The following is a 16,859-nucleotide window of genomic DNA, read 5'->3' on the forward strand; positions in this document are numbered from 1 at the left end:
TTTTAAAAAAAAGGACACCTTAGGGGGATTTTTCTTTGGTAGGTCAAATCCTTCAACCTTCACTGAGGCCCTAGCATGGACCTGCAAAAAAAAAAGAAATACAAAAGCAACAAATCTTAGATACAATAACAATGAATATATAAAAATGTAGTAACCAAATTACAACCAATAAAAAACCTAAAAACAACGTTTATGAAACCCTTACAGTATGATAAATGTAAGAGATAAACAACTTTCAAAAAAATACAGTAACAACACTGTCACAACTTAAAAAAAAACAACTAAAATATTAACAACACTGTACAAGCTCGTTGTTATGAAATTTCGAAAATGGTAGTCGATAATAGTAGTGTGACAAACAACCGAGAAAAAACTAACAATAAACATATACAAAACTAAAGAATAAACAACACTGAAAGATCTTGTTGCAATTGAAATTAGTAAAATGCTTCTCAATACTAATAGTGTGTAAAACAACCGAAAACAAATTCACAATAAACATATAACCAACCAATGGTGAAAAGCAATTCAAAACTGTAACAAAATACGAATTGAACTGGGCAATTTTTCAACAACCAAACAACAACTGAATAAAAACAACAAAACAACATCAACCACAATACATGACAGAAATACATAAAGAACACCAAAAAAACATAAAAACATCCTAATAAACACCTAAACCAGTGACCTAAAAAGCTCATGTAAAAATTAACACAATAAAATGAAACCAAGCAAATTTAAATTACCTTCGATTCAACTTTGGGCTTTTGGTCCTCACCATGCACTTCATCCTCAAAATCAGAATCTGAGGAAACCTAGAACAAAAAATGGGGAAAACTTTAAATCATCAAATGTAACACCACAAATAAAACAACCAAAAAAAAAACTAAAGAAAAATTTAAAAACAACAAAGAGAAACTTACATCGCGTGCAGACTTGGAAATTTTTGCTCTCTTAGTCTTAGGAGCATCGGCTTTAACAGGAGGGGCTCTTTTCTTAGTGCCCGATGTCTCTGGAACATCAGCCACTAAATTTTTAGCAATTTTTTTTTAACCCCATCTTAGGTTGGACTTTGGAAGTAACAGTTGGAGCCTTCTTCGATTTTTTAGAAACTTTCTTCGCCGGAGATGGTGATTTCGAACCACTTCTAGTGGTTGCCATTTATATAGAGAAAATATAGTGGAGGATGACAATGTAGGTTGAGGAAAACGTGGGTGAGGGCTTGGAGAAGGTGATCGTGGGAAGAAGAAATTGGTTAGGGCTTGATAATGGTGATCGTGGGAAGCTCGGTTTGAAGAGTGGAAGAATCAGATAAATGAAAAATTCAAAAAAAAAATAAGAAAGGAGTTATGAGGTGGCGTGCGTGTACGTGTGTAAGGAAGAAGGGAAAAGGTAAAATTGTAATTATTAAACTTTTTGAAAAGTAAAATTAAAAAATGTAAAAGTTAAAAAAGTTTAAAAAATCGTGTATGGATAAAAATGTAAAAAATGTGTCAATTTTGACATGAGGTGTAAAAATCTCTAATATTAATTGAATAGTAAAATTGCATCAAATAATTTTAATTATGTATAATTTTTAATAAACATATTTATTAGACAAATAATAAATTTATATAAAGAACATTAAATAATTCTTTAAAAAAATCATTGTACAATTTTATAAAAAAGAAAGTAGTCGTACAAAGAAACATTCTAAATGTCTGTTATAGTAAAAGAAAAATTTAAAAGTAAACAACCCCATACAAAATAGAAATCTAAAAAAAAAGACAATAAATTTATAAATGCTTATAATATAATTTCAAGATAATTCTCATCACTACAATAAATTTATAGAAAATTGGTCATATAATTTTAAAACAATTGTCATCACTGTATCTTACCTATATGTAGTCGTCATTAATAACCATCTTACATTATACATAAAATAAATCAAGTAATGTTCGTTAAGTACTCACGATCATTTTGTTATAAATTAATAAGTGAATTATTGTTATCATATACGGGTTGTTTACACTAAAAGTAGCCCTGATGATGTGGACATCAATGTTTGATATGTGAGAAGAAAGAAAACATCTCAGAGGTAGTCTCAGATCGTAGCAAGTCAACCTAGGAGGGCTACCTAGCCCTACGTCCAGGTTGACTCGAGAACTCTAGATTGGGTGTTTGGATCCCGCCAAGTTCTATCCAACCCACTATCTTTCAGTATTTTGTACCATGAAGACATGAAACATCCAAGTTCAGGCCTCGAGAGCTGAAAATACACGAATAAGCACCTCAAAATCAACCTGGGCAACTAGAGTTTCATTGAGTGCCCAGGTTGACAGCCCCAACTAGGTTTTTAGTTTTTAAGATCCTCTTAGTGTTAATGCATGGGTCAAACTTTATATTGGCACATGATCTAGACATACCACGAACATATTTGAGGCATCAGAATCATATTCCAAGAACTTTTATTTTTGAGTACCCGGAGCATCAGGTGCGCATGCACCCAACGTCCAAGTTTAAAATTTGTCAATCTAGGCCACTTCCAAGCATCAGATCTGAAATCCAACTTGTGCATCTTCTTTGACTTCATCAAAACACATGGAAATAAATACTATTGAGGAAGAAATAGCCTACCTTGAGTGCAAGAACAAGGGACCAGTGCTCAGGTTGACACCTTGTGCTGGCCGAGTGCCGAGGTTGACATTTTGACAACCTAGGCCAATTCTGAGGTGTTTTTCCAAAAAGTTGCCAGCAATATTCTCTATTTTCATCAAAAATTAAGATCCAACTAATTTTAGGGACCAAAAGGAGCCGTCTAAGGGCAAAGAATTGGGCCCAAAACCAAGGTTGACACATGGCACTAGGCCCAGCGCCCAATATAACATATTTTCAACCTGGGCTGTTTCCTATAATTTTTTCAAAAAAGTATTTTAGGCATTTTCTGTCATCATAAATGAAAAAGATACAAGTAAACTTGGGGAGAAAACGATAATCAAGGGCATCAAAACTCAACCCAACGCCCAAATTGACTGTGTGTCGGCGCAACTCCTAGCTTTACAATCAACTTGGTGTGCTGGTTTCGATCACTCAAATAAATTTTTTTCTCTCAGCATTCTCTCTATAATGGTCAAAAACGGGGTAGGAGACCTCATCCTCAAGTTTAATGACTATGGAAGTATCAAAACGACATCTCAAAATCTCTAAAAAAAGCACTTACTGCCCAGTGTTACATATGGCCTAGTGCGCTGGGTTCTACTTATCCGATCTTGATTTTGCCTTGACCATTCATCGAGTTTTTCATAATAACTGAGAGCCATGAAGTCAGAAGAGTCAAATTCACAACTTCATATTTTCACTTTTCTGTTAAGGTGATGTACTCGGTAACCGGGTAGTTTTGAGTCTCCCATTTTTACAAAACAACAACATCTCTAAGAATTTCCCAAAACATAGAAATACACTAAGTGATGTCCAAATATATCTTAGGCATCAAAAAATAAATTCCCAAAATGTTTTCCTACACACTCAGCGTCAAAGTTGACATCACATGTCAACTTGGGCGCTGGATGTTAACTTGGGCGCTGAGATGTCAGCGTGGGCGCTAGGCCCACAATAACCTTCAGTAAAATGGCCATAACTCACTCAATGTTGATTCGATTGACACTATTTCAATGCTCTATCATGTCATTTCTCACATTTCAATCGCAATTCTCAAGCTATCGACTCCATATTTTACCTTAGAGAAATTACTAATTTAAGCTAAACCTTACCCGAAGTGGGTCCTGCAAACGCAACTCAAGCTCTAAAATTAACGACCAACCTCTGGAGTCAATTTCACCGTCAAGTCATCATCTACTGTCAAAAATAGCTTAAAAGTATTTTTCCATATTTTTTTGATTATTTTATTGCAATTTATTAGGACCTTCATCCCTTATAAAATGAGAGCTACACAATCTCATTTTTCTTATTCAAAAAAGTACCCATAACGTCATAGCATCTCTCTCTAGTTTCTCTTTCTAGAAATTAAAATTTTCACACTTAGCTAATTTTCTTGTAATTCTCGTGAGAATTAAAAACTTGAAGTAGACGTAACTCTATTACAATCAAGACACAGGGAGTGAACTACTATAAATTTTTTGTGTCTCTCTAAATTATTTACGTAAACTCATTATTCATCTTGCCAATCTAGCGAGCTGGTGTTGGCCACTTTTCAACGTCAATATTTTGGTGCTTCTATTTATAGCCACAACTTGAGTTACCCAACTACATTTTGATTTCTTTGCTAGGAGCTTTGTTCTAAAAAGAATTCATAAGTTCAAGCAAGCAATCATCCATGATCACACAAAGCAACACTACCACTCTAGGTAGTCAAGCTACTACTCCAAAAGCAGCAGACACTGAGATTCCCCCAAAAAAAGTGAACTACAAGCGAGGTGTCCGAAAGGACTTATACTCGGGAACATTGATCTATGGGATCTCTGCCTGATATCGAGTGGTCGCCTATTAGGGAGACAAGCTATGAATGAGTGTGCGAAAGGACTCAAACTCCAGATCATAGACCTATAAGTCCACCACAAGTGACTAATAGGAACGACCACAATTCTACTCGAAGTGATTCGAACAATGCGGGAAACCAATCTCCTCTGTGGGATTTACTTCACAAGTCTAATGACCCTAGAGCACCCCATGACCCTGTAAAGAGAAAGGAACCTATAGTCAGACATAAGGGAAGAACTCAGAATCTCTACCACGAAAAAGAAGGGTATGAGATTTGGAGAGTGGAGATCAATCAACTACTCAACACTCAGAATTACTTCTGTGATGAATAAGGAGCTTCGTACTTCGCTTGAGGTCCTAATGGCCAATAGTACTAATACTTCCCATGGGTGCATGGAGACATGTTACGCTTGAGCAATCGGTCCAACTCCCTCTACACATGTACATGTCACTCTAAGGAGGACTATCTTGAAGGAAATTGTCGGTATAGTGTACACTAGTCAAGAGTATCTAGACATAGCTGACAGTTTCATTAAGCTCAATGAAGCTGTCAAGAAGGTCAGAGGATTTTCTCAACCAGAAGTAACCGAATACACTGCTTATCTTTTTTTTGTCTCGAATAGATATTAACAAGGATTTGAAGAAGAATCATCCCTAATGCCTCCACTGAGGACAATGGAGCCATGATGAAGATTCTCCCTTTATTTCCAACAATGATCAGGAACAGGGGAGCAACAATGAAAATGTGTCATATGAGTCCTCTAAAGATATTGACTAAGAAAGAGACATAGAAGACTCCTAATGAAAGAGGGAGGGATCTTATGTCATCACAAAAGTGTTTGAACATGGGACAAATAGGTTGGATTTTTCTATGACTTCCACTTGACTCCCGTGTTGGTACTACGATATTGGAACGTGGAGCATCTAAGACGATATTATTAATAAAGCAATTGTTCCCTAGACAGTTTGCTTCGTAGTGAGATTCACTTTACCTTGTGCAAGTGAATCAATCTCCTCTCGGACCGACAAGATGTGGCGAAGTCATGCTTTGGTTAGGAGGTCTATCGCGAAGGTGTGGACCCTATTAGTCGAACACGACATTAGTGTAGTGGGGATCACTTCAGCTAAGCTTTGATGAAAAAGAAAATTCTACAACTACTACTTCTTTTTCTTTCAACATAGCTCACAATGATGTAATTGAATTTAATATCAAATGAAGAAAATTGTTCAGTAAAGCTTGATGGTACTTCATTATTATTAATCAATTGCAGCAAGCAGACCTGACGACGCTCTCAAGCGCATTGATCTGAGCTCCAAGACTCCTTAGGTAAATACTGAGAGGAATTTTACTGTTGATTCCACAAACATCCTTGATGTTTTTCCTCCGGCTAAGAACTCTTCAAAATCCCAACCATCAAGCACCTTAACCAAGAACTCAAAGGGGGCAAACCATGACGGGCCTGGACTACCAAAGCTTGGGCCATGCTGCCCACACTTCAACCAGAGACCAAAAAGCCAAAATAGAGATGCTCTCTTTCTACCAAGATTGTCTAATGCCTGAGGTGAACGAGAAACTTATTAGGGCCGAGGAGATGCCAGTAGAGCTACTGGTCAGTGGAATCTTAAAGGAGGTTACCTAGGTAAGTGTTTTGTCTTAGGATTATTTTTGTATATATTTTTCCGCATACAAGTTTTAACTTTGTTTTGCCGTGCAGGTTAATATGAAGTTGGCATACACTAATTCTTGAGCAAAGTGTACAGCTCTAAAGGCCACCACGACCACCAATGAATTGAAGAAGTCACTAGAAGATGCTTAGAAAGTGGTTGAGAAAAAGATCCATCAGTTTGGCGATGTGAACAAGAAACTTATTGCTACGAACAAGCTCATTGATGAACTTAGGCAAGAGAAAAAGGACATGCCATCCACGACCAAAATTGAGGAGGATCCTGAGGCGGTGTCCAAGGAGGTGCAAACTCTAAAGGACTAGCAAAAAACTCTTCGTACCTTGCTTTAAAGCTAGGAAGCCAAGATTACACTGCTGATCAGGGAGAAGGCTACCTTGTAAGAGTCGTTTGACACTGAGCGAGAGAAACTTTAGAAGGAAGTTAAAGACTATGAATCAACTGCCTTCAAAATTTTCTACAAATTCTAGAAGGCAAATCCAGAAGGAAATTTTGAATATCTCAAGGGGGATCTCCGTGCTAGCTTTCTCAGCTTCTGAGAGACAACAAAAAGCTGAGGAAGAAGCAAGGAAAGCTACCGAAGATTCTTTTACCGTCCAGGAGCTAGAAAAATCTACCGCCGAAGACTCCATTATTGTCGCTCAAGATCCAATTGATTAGTAAACAGAGCTTGGGACTCCTTTTTAATAAAAATTTTAAACCTCTTTTATTTGTTCAACCTACTAGCCTTTTTGCTAGTACAATATGGCTGACCAAGCAGCTTTTGAACTTGGAGAAATATTTTTATTTTGTTTAAGACAACTGGCTTGTCGGAAAACTTTTAATCCCAAACTTATCTTGCTTTGTTATCTAAATATAAATATTTTCCTTTTTCTGAATTTTGTTTTTTTTTTTTCTTGAGCTTGTTTTTTACCAATGGTTGTATGGGTATAATTGCCCCCAAGTGACCGAGTAGACTTTTGACTCTTGGTCATTTGCATTTTATATAAGTTTTATTCTATCTATCTTAGTTTTGGGTTCAGTCAAACCCTTTGTACACATTTTAGGTATTTAAATAACTTGCTATAATTTACAAAAGAAAAGGCATAAAATTGACACAATTTGAATGATGATTAATATCTTTATTTATTTATTGTTTGTTATCTGTTGTTACCACGGTAACGTACATTTATTGAATTATAAAAAGCTATTACATGATCTATATGATCTTTAGCTAATTTAAACAGTATATTCTACCTAAAGACATCACTCAAGAGAAATGTTTTTGAAATAATTGTACTTGTGAAATGGTCACCTGACCTTATTACCAGTTGAATTCTTAACCATTAAGTGAGGTCTGCTCAGAAGGTCATCACTAAAGAGTGGTGTTCAAGCATTGTGAAAGTTGTGTGGTCTACAGACCTTTTGCACTTATTGGTAGTATTTTCTTAGGTGTTCACCATTGCAGTACCTTGGTACTAGAACTAATTCAATATTTTCATCATACGAACCAAGTTTGTATGCTCTAGATTTTGTAACTTCAGGTACTAGGTATGGTCCTTCCTAATTAGCTCTGAGCACACCTGCTAAACTGTCTTTTTTGTTTAGGAATACTCTTCTGAGAACCATATCTCCAAAAAAAATTTCCTTCTTTCACTTGCTTATTGAAGTACCAAGCCATTTTTTATTTTTGAGGTAGTAGCTTTAGATTTGCTGATTCTGCTAGGAGGGCATGCTTAGTCTCGTGGTCGTAAGTCAATCTTCAATGGGATGGAGGTTCTAATTGAACGGGTAACATTGCCTCATAGCCATAGGCCATGACAAAAGGTGTTTGCCCAGTTGCTGCCATTTTAGTTGAATTGTATGACCAAAGTACCTCTAGTAGTTCTTCCGACCATTTCCTCCGAAGTATACTAACTACTTCGAGATGTTCATTTTTTGGGGGGGGGGGGGGGTGTAACTTCTGAGAAATTCTTTATGATTCCATTTGTTGTGCAAAAGTCTGTGAACATTTGGATATCAATTTTTTTTTTCATTATTTGAAACAAGTTTTTGTGAAAGTCCGTACCAACATATAATATTTTTTACCATAAAATTCCAAAACATTCTTGGATGTGATTATTGCCAGTGCTTCGACTTCCGTCCATTTGGTGAAGTAATCATATTGCACTCCACCTTTTTCTTTGGGAAATTGTCCAATCAGATCTTTCCCCCATATGGCAAAGGGCCACAAACTTTGCATCTGCATTAACTCATTGGGCAACGCTCAGAGGATATTGGAAAATCTCTTGCATTTGTCATTCACATGAGCCTTTCAATCTTCAATCATTGTCAGCTAGAAGTAACCTTGTCTTAGTATTTTCTTAAATAAACTTTGCCCCCAGCATGATTGCCACAAAAGCATTCACGGACCTCGGACAAGTTCCATGCAACTTCTTCATTTGTTACACATCTTAATAGTGGCATGGGGAAACCTCTTCTGTACATTACACCATCCATCATTATGTATCGAGCCACCGTTCTAACAATTTTTTGAGCTTCATTCCTATTTCTCAGAAGTAATCCAATGTTAAGATAGGTTGTTATGGGAGTCATCCAGTTTGTTGCATTGTCTATCATCTCGATTTCCTCCGTGCATGTGTTGTTGAGATCTTTCAAAACTAGATTGGGACAAAGTTTTCTTGTTTGTTATTGTCTTGTTCGCCAGCCGTGCTAGCGCATGAGCTGTTATATTTTCTTCCCTTGGAATTGGCTTGAGTACCCTTTCAATTGTGCGAGTAGGTCATCGATCTTACTAAGATATGCCACAATTGTTTCTCCTCAAGCCATGTATTCCCCCAAAACATGATTTACCATCAACTGTGAGTCATTATATATTTCTAGATATTTAGCACGAACTTCCCAAATGAGTTTTAGACAAACAATAAGTGCTTCATATTCTGCCACATTATTGGATTCTTTAAATGAAAACATGATTGCTCTGTGCAAGGGTCACCCCCAGGTGTGATGAGAGAAGTCCTAGCTTTGGACAACTAGTCAGTGGCTAATCGATCCACATGCAACTTCCACATTGGCTTATCTTGATAGCTTTCTTCTAGTTGGCTATTTTTTCTTCCTCCCTTTTTGGCTTGACATTATCCTTTGAATTGTCTACCTTCTTGCCTATGCATTTAGTAACAAAATTGACAAAGCTTGTCCTTTCACTGTTGTGCGCGGTTGATAAGTTATTTTGTACTCCCCCAACTCAATTTCCATTTGAGTACCGACTAGATGCATGCATCTAGCTTTACAAAAACTTGGCGTAAAGGATACAATGTATTCGGTGAATGTAAGGTAGATTCTTAATTCTTCTTTGTCAGAGGTTTTCGAGAGTGTGGGGGGGTTCTGCAAGTTGCTTCTTAAGTTATTAAAAAGCATTCTCACATTCCTTTGTCCATTCAAATTTTCTGTTACCTCAGAGAATGTTAAAAAAGGAACATAATTCTCTATTGATTTTGAAATGAATCTTTTTAGTGTGGCCATCCGACCAGTGTTGTGAATGTTATATGGGCGTGTAGACGAGAGAGAGAGAGCGAGAGAGAGATATTAGACTTAGAGACTTAGACTTAGAATGAGGCTTAACACTTAATGCCTAGGTTTTCTAGGGTTGAATTAAGGCCCTTTATATAGGAGAGCCTAAACTCGAATTTAACAATAAAATAAGTAGATATTTGTATATTAAATATATTAAATACAAAACACTAAATTTCCTTTAAACATAGAGATTTTTTAGCTTTTTTATTGGGCTGTTAAGGCCTAATTCCCAAGCCAACTCGCAAATTCACATGTAAAATCGTGCACAGGATCTTGCCATGTCCAATTCGGCTGGCCGGTCCCTACAACAGCGTACTGGATGGTCTTGTGTTGTCCAAAGGCTAGCCGACCATAGGGCTGGCCACCAGCTCTTTTAAGGTAGTTGATCTATCACTTGTTGTCATGTTTGAGTGTCAGGATACCCGTTGGCTGAGGTGCTGACATGAACTTCTTGTTGGTGAGTTGTATTACCACATACCGCTAATATTGTCCACATAAGCATGTCACGTCAAGTGGACAAAAATTGGCAACATTTAATCGCAGTAAAGGAAGAGAATGAATAATGCAATTAAAATTGAGTAATTACCATTTTGGACTCTGTGTTTTGTAATAGTTAACAATTGGACCTTCTCTTTTGTTAAATAACAAAATGGACACTATATTTTCTAAAATGGTACAAATAGGACCCTCAATTGATTTTTTTATCAAAAATATAAAATTTAATTATAATCTGATCTAAAAGTGTTATAACAAAACTGTTTATATTTTCTGTATTTATTCGTATTAGGAATTGTCTTCAACTTTGTTACATTAAAAAGAAAAGTTGTCAAAAATTAAGCTCAAGGTCTTATTTATACCATTTTGGAAAATACAGGGTCAATTTTATTATTTAACAAAACAGATGGTTCAATTAGCAAATTTTACAAAACACAAGATCTAAAATTACATTTTAACATAAATTTGTCAGATTAAGTTTTGGTAGAATTATTCACTAAAATTAATCAATTCTATTTAACATTATCTAATTAATCAGAATATTGTGTCAAATATTAAAATATTTGGTTAAAATTTAACCATAAAAACAAATAACAACGTTAAACTAAAATTTTTGTTACATATATAGTCACATTTTATTTTACATAGAAAGATATATATTTGTATAATTAGTTCCCTTATGATGAAATTGAATCATTTGAATAATTATATCGAAATTGAATTATTATGTAATGGACAAATCGATTCCAACTATAAGTATAAGCTAATTATTTAGCTGGGGATGAGAAATTACATTAACAATATTTCTTTCCAAAATAAAACAAAAACATTGGAATAATTCGATTATACAAACATACGTACACAATTTATATATACAACAAATTAAAATTATACATACATATAATACACTTTGGCAAAAATAATATATATGTATATATATTACACAGATATTTATTGATAATGCATGCACCATATTTATATATAAATTTAAAAAGTTATAATAATTCTATCTACTAGTTGTATACATGTTTACAGCTTATAATAAATAAATAATAGCCAAGAGAGCAAAAATTACGTAGTTGATCAGCGCTCCATTATTGGGATAAATTGTGAAAGAGCTTGAATAATAAGATTGAGGCATATTGTAATTGGGAAAGTAGGAAGCTGGAGGAGCATCACCGTAGGGCATAAATGGGGGATTTGGGTAAACAATATGGCCGTCTTCATCGTCACCACCACAAGTATTTTCTTGGCAAGGAGGCTTGGGTGGAGGGGGGCATTCTGGTCCTTTAGGAGGCAGCGGAGATTGTGGAGGAGGAGCTGGAGGGGGTGGGCATTCGATGACGGGCGGCGGTGATGGTGGAGGAGGAGCTGGAGGTGGTGGGCATTCGATGACGGGTGGCGGTGGTGATGGCAAGGGTTCACATGGATTTCCACAGCCGTAGCACATGGATGAGCAGGGTACTTGGTCTTTGGACGTAGCTTTGGTTATAGTTGTAGTTTTTGTTGTTGCTGTTGCGTGGCTTGATGAATGGATCAGAAGAACAACAAAGACTACAAGGATTGAATATATTGTGTGTGGGATTGAGATGTTGGAATTTTCCATTGGCAAATATTAATATTTATTATTGGATTTTCAGAGATAGATGTAGTAGTTATAGAGATCGTAAGGAGCTCTTATTATGAAGAAAGATGATACCTAAAAAAGTAGTAATATATATAAAGAGTGCTTGTGTATTGGTGACCGCACCATTTATCCATGTATTATCTTCTAAGAAGAATTAAAATAAATTGGAAGTCTCAAGTTTCGGGTACTCTTTTATTTGTCATGATCAGCAACAAAAATAAACCTAGCTAAATCCAAATGACTTATAGCTAGGTAGATTCACTAGTAATCAAATTTACTAGAATCATATAGTAACTAATAATAATTATTGAATTAGTAACATTCTCATTCATTCATATATGTTTACTTTAAAACCGGAATAATAAACCATTAATTTGAGTTATAAAAATATACCCTCAAATAAAATTAATACATGCAAGAGATAAATTCTAATTTAAACTTTTGATATTTACCATCATTTGCCATCACGTTGAGATCGACAATCACCCAACTGATAGAGCTAATCTATAAATATATATTAAGGGATATTACTGGTGCTAACTAATTGTAATGTGTTATTTTTAAGTGGTGCTAGACACTTTTAATGTTTAATAACAATGGTCAATGTAATATTTCATAATTTCAAATTTGTACTAAAGTCCACTAATATTTGTTCTCATTTCATAATAATTTAAATTATTAAGTAACATGAGTAATCATATACCCATTCTCTATTTTCATTTCCAAACCCTTTTAGTAAACACATTTTATATATTGAGATAAAGGAATATGGAAAATATGAAGAAAAAAGTTAATTAGAAAGTTTTTTATTTGAGCCACACTTTTATGAGCACATACGTCCATGTGATATTGTTTGTCATTACTATGTAATGAATATGAGATGAGAGACTCATATGGGTTCCATGTGGTTCATATGGATTTTGTATTGATCATGATGAGGATATATTCTTTTTCTTGTGTGTTGTTGATCAACGGTCACAATACTTATAACAGAGAAATGTTAAAAGGCACAATGGTGGCTTTCATTCTCTTATATCTTATTATTAGTATAATTAAATATTGTATCTTAAATAATTTAATGTAATAATTTTTATAAAATATCGCTAACAAATTATAGAGTGACACGTCTAGAAGTCTAAACACCACTATTATCTAATAACAATGTTCTAACTAACATTATGATCATAAAGTACAAACAAAAATTCCTAAAAATATATAAGCATACAATAATTATTGTCAATATATATATTTTTTTTTTCAAAAAAAATCTTTATTAGAAAACGTTGACCCCATTCTTAGGGAAGCTGCAAAACATGACAAATGGCGCTAATTAAGACTATCTCTAACTAACAACAAAAAAACACGAGTCGATGCGATAGGTACGAGTATGACCCAACAATAAAGAAAGAGTATTGTTATTAGACACCTTAAGGTGCTTAATGTTGGGATTTGTGCCATAAAAGTAAGTAATTAATGGATAATAAATTAAAAAATATATTAAATATAATTATAATATAAATGATAGATTAATTATAAGAGATAATTATTAAATATTTGAAAATTTCTTATTCATATAAAGAAGGTATAATTTTGTAAAGATCTACTAGAAAATTAAGATTATACGATATGGATAAAACAAGTCAGTAGTATATTAAAGTATTGAGAATCTTTAATATAAAAATGCTAAGTACTGTTTACTATACAATATACTTTTAGTGTGTGTGATTTCGATTCGAATCACATATGTAGATGAACATGTAGTAAATGTACTGTGTATAATTAGATTATGCATGACTGAACCAATATATAATAAACATCTTTCATTAACTTTTCGTTTACCATAAAAAGAGTTTATCATATTACAATGATGATCATAATTAGTAGATCATCCTGAGTATATGATGAACTCCTGTTTGATTGTGTTCATTGAGTTCTTTGATTCACTCGTTAAATTTTCTCAGAAAAGATGATTCTTACAACTTCTATTTTGGTAGCTTAATAACATGAGTAGTTGGGAACATGTTATACAATAGTGGAATCCATGCTTTCCTATTAGATCCAATATTAGTTTTCTAATAGTGTTAATTCTGGGAGTGCTAACAGTTGGATCCAATTCTAAATAAGTTATAGATTAATTGTTCACATTGAATTAATGGTACATACTGAATTAAGAGATAATTAGAAGAGTAAAATAGTATTTTGACCAACTCTATTTATGAACTAATAATTAGAGGGTGAGCTACTTATATTGATTATATCAATGGAGTACAATTAAGAATAATGTAAATATAATTTAATTTATATTGTCAAAGAGTGTAATTTCATATTTATAGTGGAGTAATAATAGAATTAATAAATTAGATTATTCTATTGATGAGATTGATGGCAATCTTGGGTTACTAGAGCTTTGAAATATAGTTCATGGTTCCTTAGTCATCTCTATACAACACTGTATAGGGAAGGTTTTATTTGATGAATGAATTTCAAGTGAAAATTAATTTTTATGAGAAATAAATTCTTAAGGGCAGATTGGTAATTTGAAAAATTATTATTATAATTAACTATAGTAATTATGAAATGTATAATTAATAGTATTTAACTATTTAATTTTATTGGATAAAACTATATTAATTAGTTAAATATAATATTATTACTAAATAATATTAAAGAGGAAAATATATTAATTTATTAGAGAAAATAATATTTATTTTAATCGTTTTAAAATAAGATATTAATGAAAATTAATAAATTATTATTTATTGGTAAAATAAATAATAAATCTTATTTGTAGCAAAATTAAGAAATCAGTTTTAGACCTTTAAATATGGCCTACACGTGTAGGCCCACTTCTACACCTGTAGGATGACATATAAAGGACCATGATTGATTTAGTTTAATTATTTTATTAATTAAGTTAAAATAATTTAAATTAAATTAAGTTAATTATCTTTTAATTATTAATTAAATAAATAATTGGATAGTTATTTAATTAAAATGATAATTATTAAAATAAAATATTTAATGATATTTTAATATTTGGTTAATAGATATTTATATTTGAATTTATTGAATTCTGAATTTCAAGTAAATTGAATATTTATCTTTTATTTTAAATAAAAGATTAAAGACTTTATTTATAAGATATATAATATCATAATTAATAAACCAAAAATTCAGAGCAATTAACAGGTACAAAAAATGCATAACCTCGTTTGTGAGGTTAAAATTCTAATCTCATTCCAGTGTCTCATGAATTGAGTACACACTTTAATATCTAAATCTGTTCATCCTATAAGATCTAATAGCCCACTCTATTCTTGAGTTATTGAGGGTGACTTGGAAGATCAAGGTGTGGATTCTTCAATTAAGTTCTGGAATATCAAAGGTTATACAAAAAGAATCAAGGATATCATGATATGCATCAAGAGGTAATTAAATTTCTTTCAGTAATTAGATTTAATCTATATTCATTATGTTGACATCCTTGAGCTTATGGTTCATATTAGATAAAAATTGTTTTATAAAAATTCAACTTCCACTTTTATAACTTTGATATAAACCATAAAAACCTATAATTAGTACCAGAGAAATCTTTATAATGATATAGATTAAATATTGTGTTGGATGATCATGTATTTATTTATATATATATATATATGTTGATATATTGTGAATGGATAGAATAAATTTTTTTTATTCATCAATATGAATCGTTTATTACATGGTAATTTTGGATGACGAATTTTACAATTTTACTAAAAAATTGTACACTATATTTCTGGTATAGGTTTTAATGTAATTTTTATTTTAAATTTATTTGTAAATTTTGGTTGAAAATTGTAAAGTTAAAAAGTCCACAATACCTCCATTGATGAGTCAGCTTAGGTTAAGGAGTAAATCTTGGCCTCATTCGAGATGACGAGTTTTGGACCTCAAGTGACGAGCCATGAACCCCGAAAGGTTGTGGCTGCAAGCCATGAGATCGAAACATGTGATGTTCATGTGTGAATGTTTGCCATGCATTGCCATGCACATGAAAAATGCATGAACAAGGGAGGATACCCAAACTCGGGTTCGGGTTTGACCAAAGGCCACCGTGGGGACCCAACGATCTCGTGGCTTGAGTATAGGTGATGTCGACCAGCCCTCCTGGCCTCTAGTTGACAATGACAATGGAATAGAAGGACCATTGTGGTTCACGAAGATCCTTGGCTCCAATTAGGTCGCACGACCCATCGTGGGTCTAAACGAAGCTTGTTCCGTGAGCTCTTCATCCACCACTGCCTGTTTGGCATCAACGTCATTTAAGCCCACTTCAACTGTGTAGTCCCATACCTACACAGTCTCGGAATCATCACGCTTGACCTTCCCCAGGCGATGTGGGATTGCACAACTTACCCGGTGTTTCCCCTTACGGATCACAGGACTACTGACTGTCACACTATGGCTATGAGGGGATGTTTCCAGTAGAACTGGTGCCACTATCTCACAGGAGGATAACATATGACAAAGATACAAGCAGCATCTTGCTAGTAGAATCCCTTGACGAAATAAAAGAAAGAAGAGATCAAGCCAACCTAAAGTTGTAGGCCTACCAGTAAAAGGTTGCAAGACACTTTAACGAACAAGTCAAGGACAAGAAAAAATTCAAAGGAGACTTAGTACTCCAAAGAGTGTTCCTGGACACCAAAGATCCAACAGCAGGAGTGTTCGAACCCAACTGGGAAGGCCCTTACCAAGTTACAGAGATAACTAGTAAGGGGGGCTACAAGCTGGGAATGTACAACGAGAGCATGGAGTTTGTTCTCCTACCAATATATTGGAATGGGGAGCACCTCCACAAATACTATCAGTGATCGTCTTATAGAATGTTATCTTTAGGAGCAGCTCTATCAACTCATCATTAGAGTTAGAGTAAAAGAGCTAGTACTCATGGCCTTTTGGCATGGCCGTCCATCATTCATCAACGATGGCCTCTGCTTTGCATGTCAAGCAGGGGTAGCAATTTGATATCTAGAAG

General features: G+C 34.0%; 1 protein-coding gene across 1 annotated transcript; it reads right to left on the reverse strand.

Moving 5' to 3' along the window:
• Window positions 1-7,906: 7,906 nt before the first annotated feature.
• LOC133033099 (leucine-rich repeat extensin-like protein 3) lies at window positions 7,907-11,662 on the reverse strand. Its single transcript, XM_061107699.1, has 3 exons — window positions 11,288-11,662; window positions 8,233-8,386; window positions 7,907-7,986 (listed from the first exon to the last, which is right to left on the reverse strand). The coding sequence occupies exons 1-3, from the start codon at window positions 11,660-11,662 to the stop codon at window positions 7,907-7,909; spliced, it is 609 nt and encodes a 202-aa protein (XP_060963682.1).
• Between the last annotated feature and the right edge of the window lie 5,197 nt (window positions 11,663-16,859).

Source organism: Cannabis sativa, unplaced genomic scaffold (assembly GCF_029168945.1).
Source record: "Cannabis sativa cultivar Pink pepper isolate KNU-18-1 unplaced genomic scaffold, ASM2916894v1 Contig3, whole genome shotgun sequence".
Taxonomy (NCBI): domain Eukaryota; kingdom Viridiplantae; phylum Streptophyta; class Magnoliopsida; order Rosales; family Cannabaceae; genus Cannabis; species Cannabis sativa.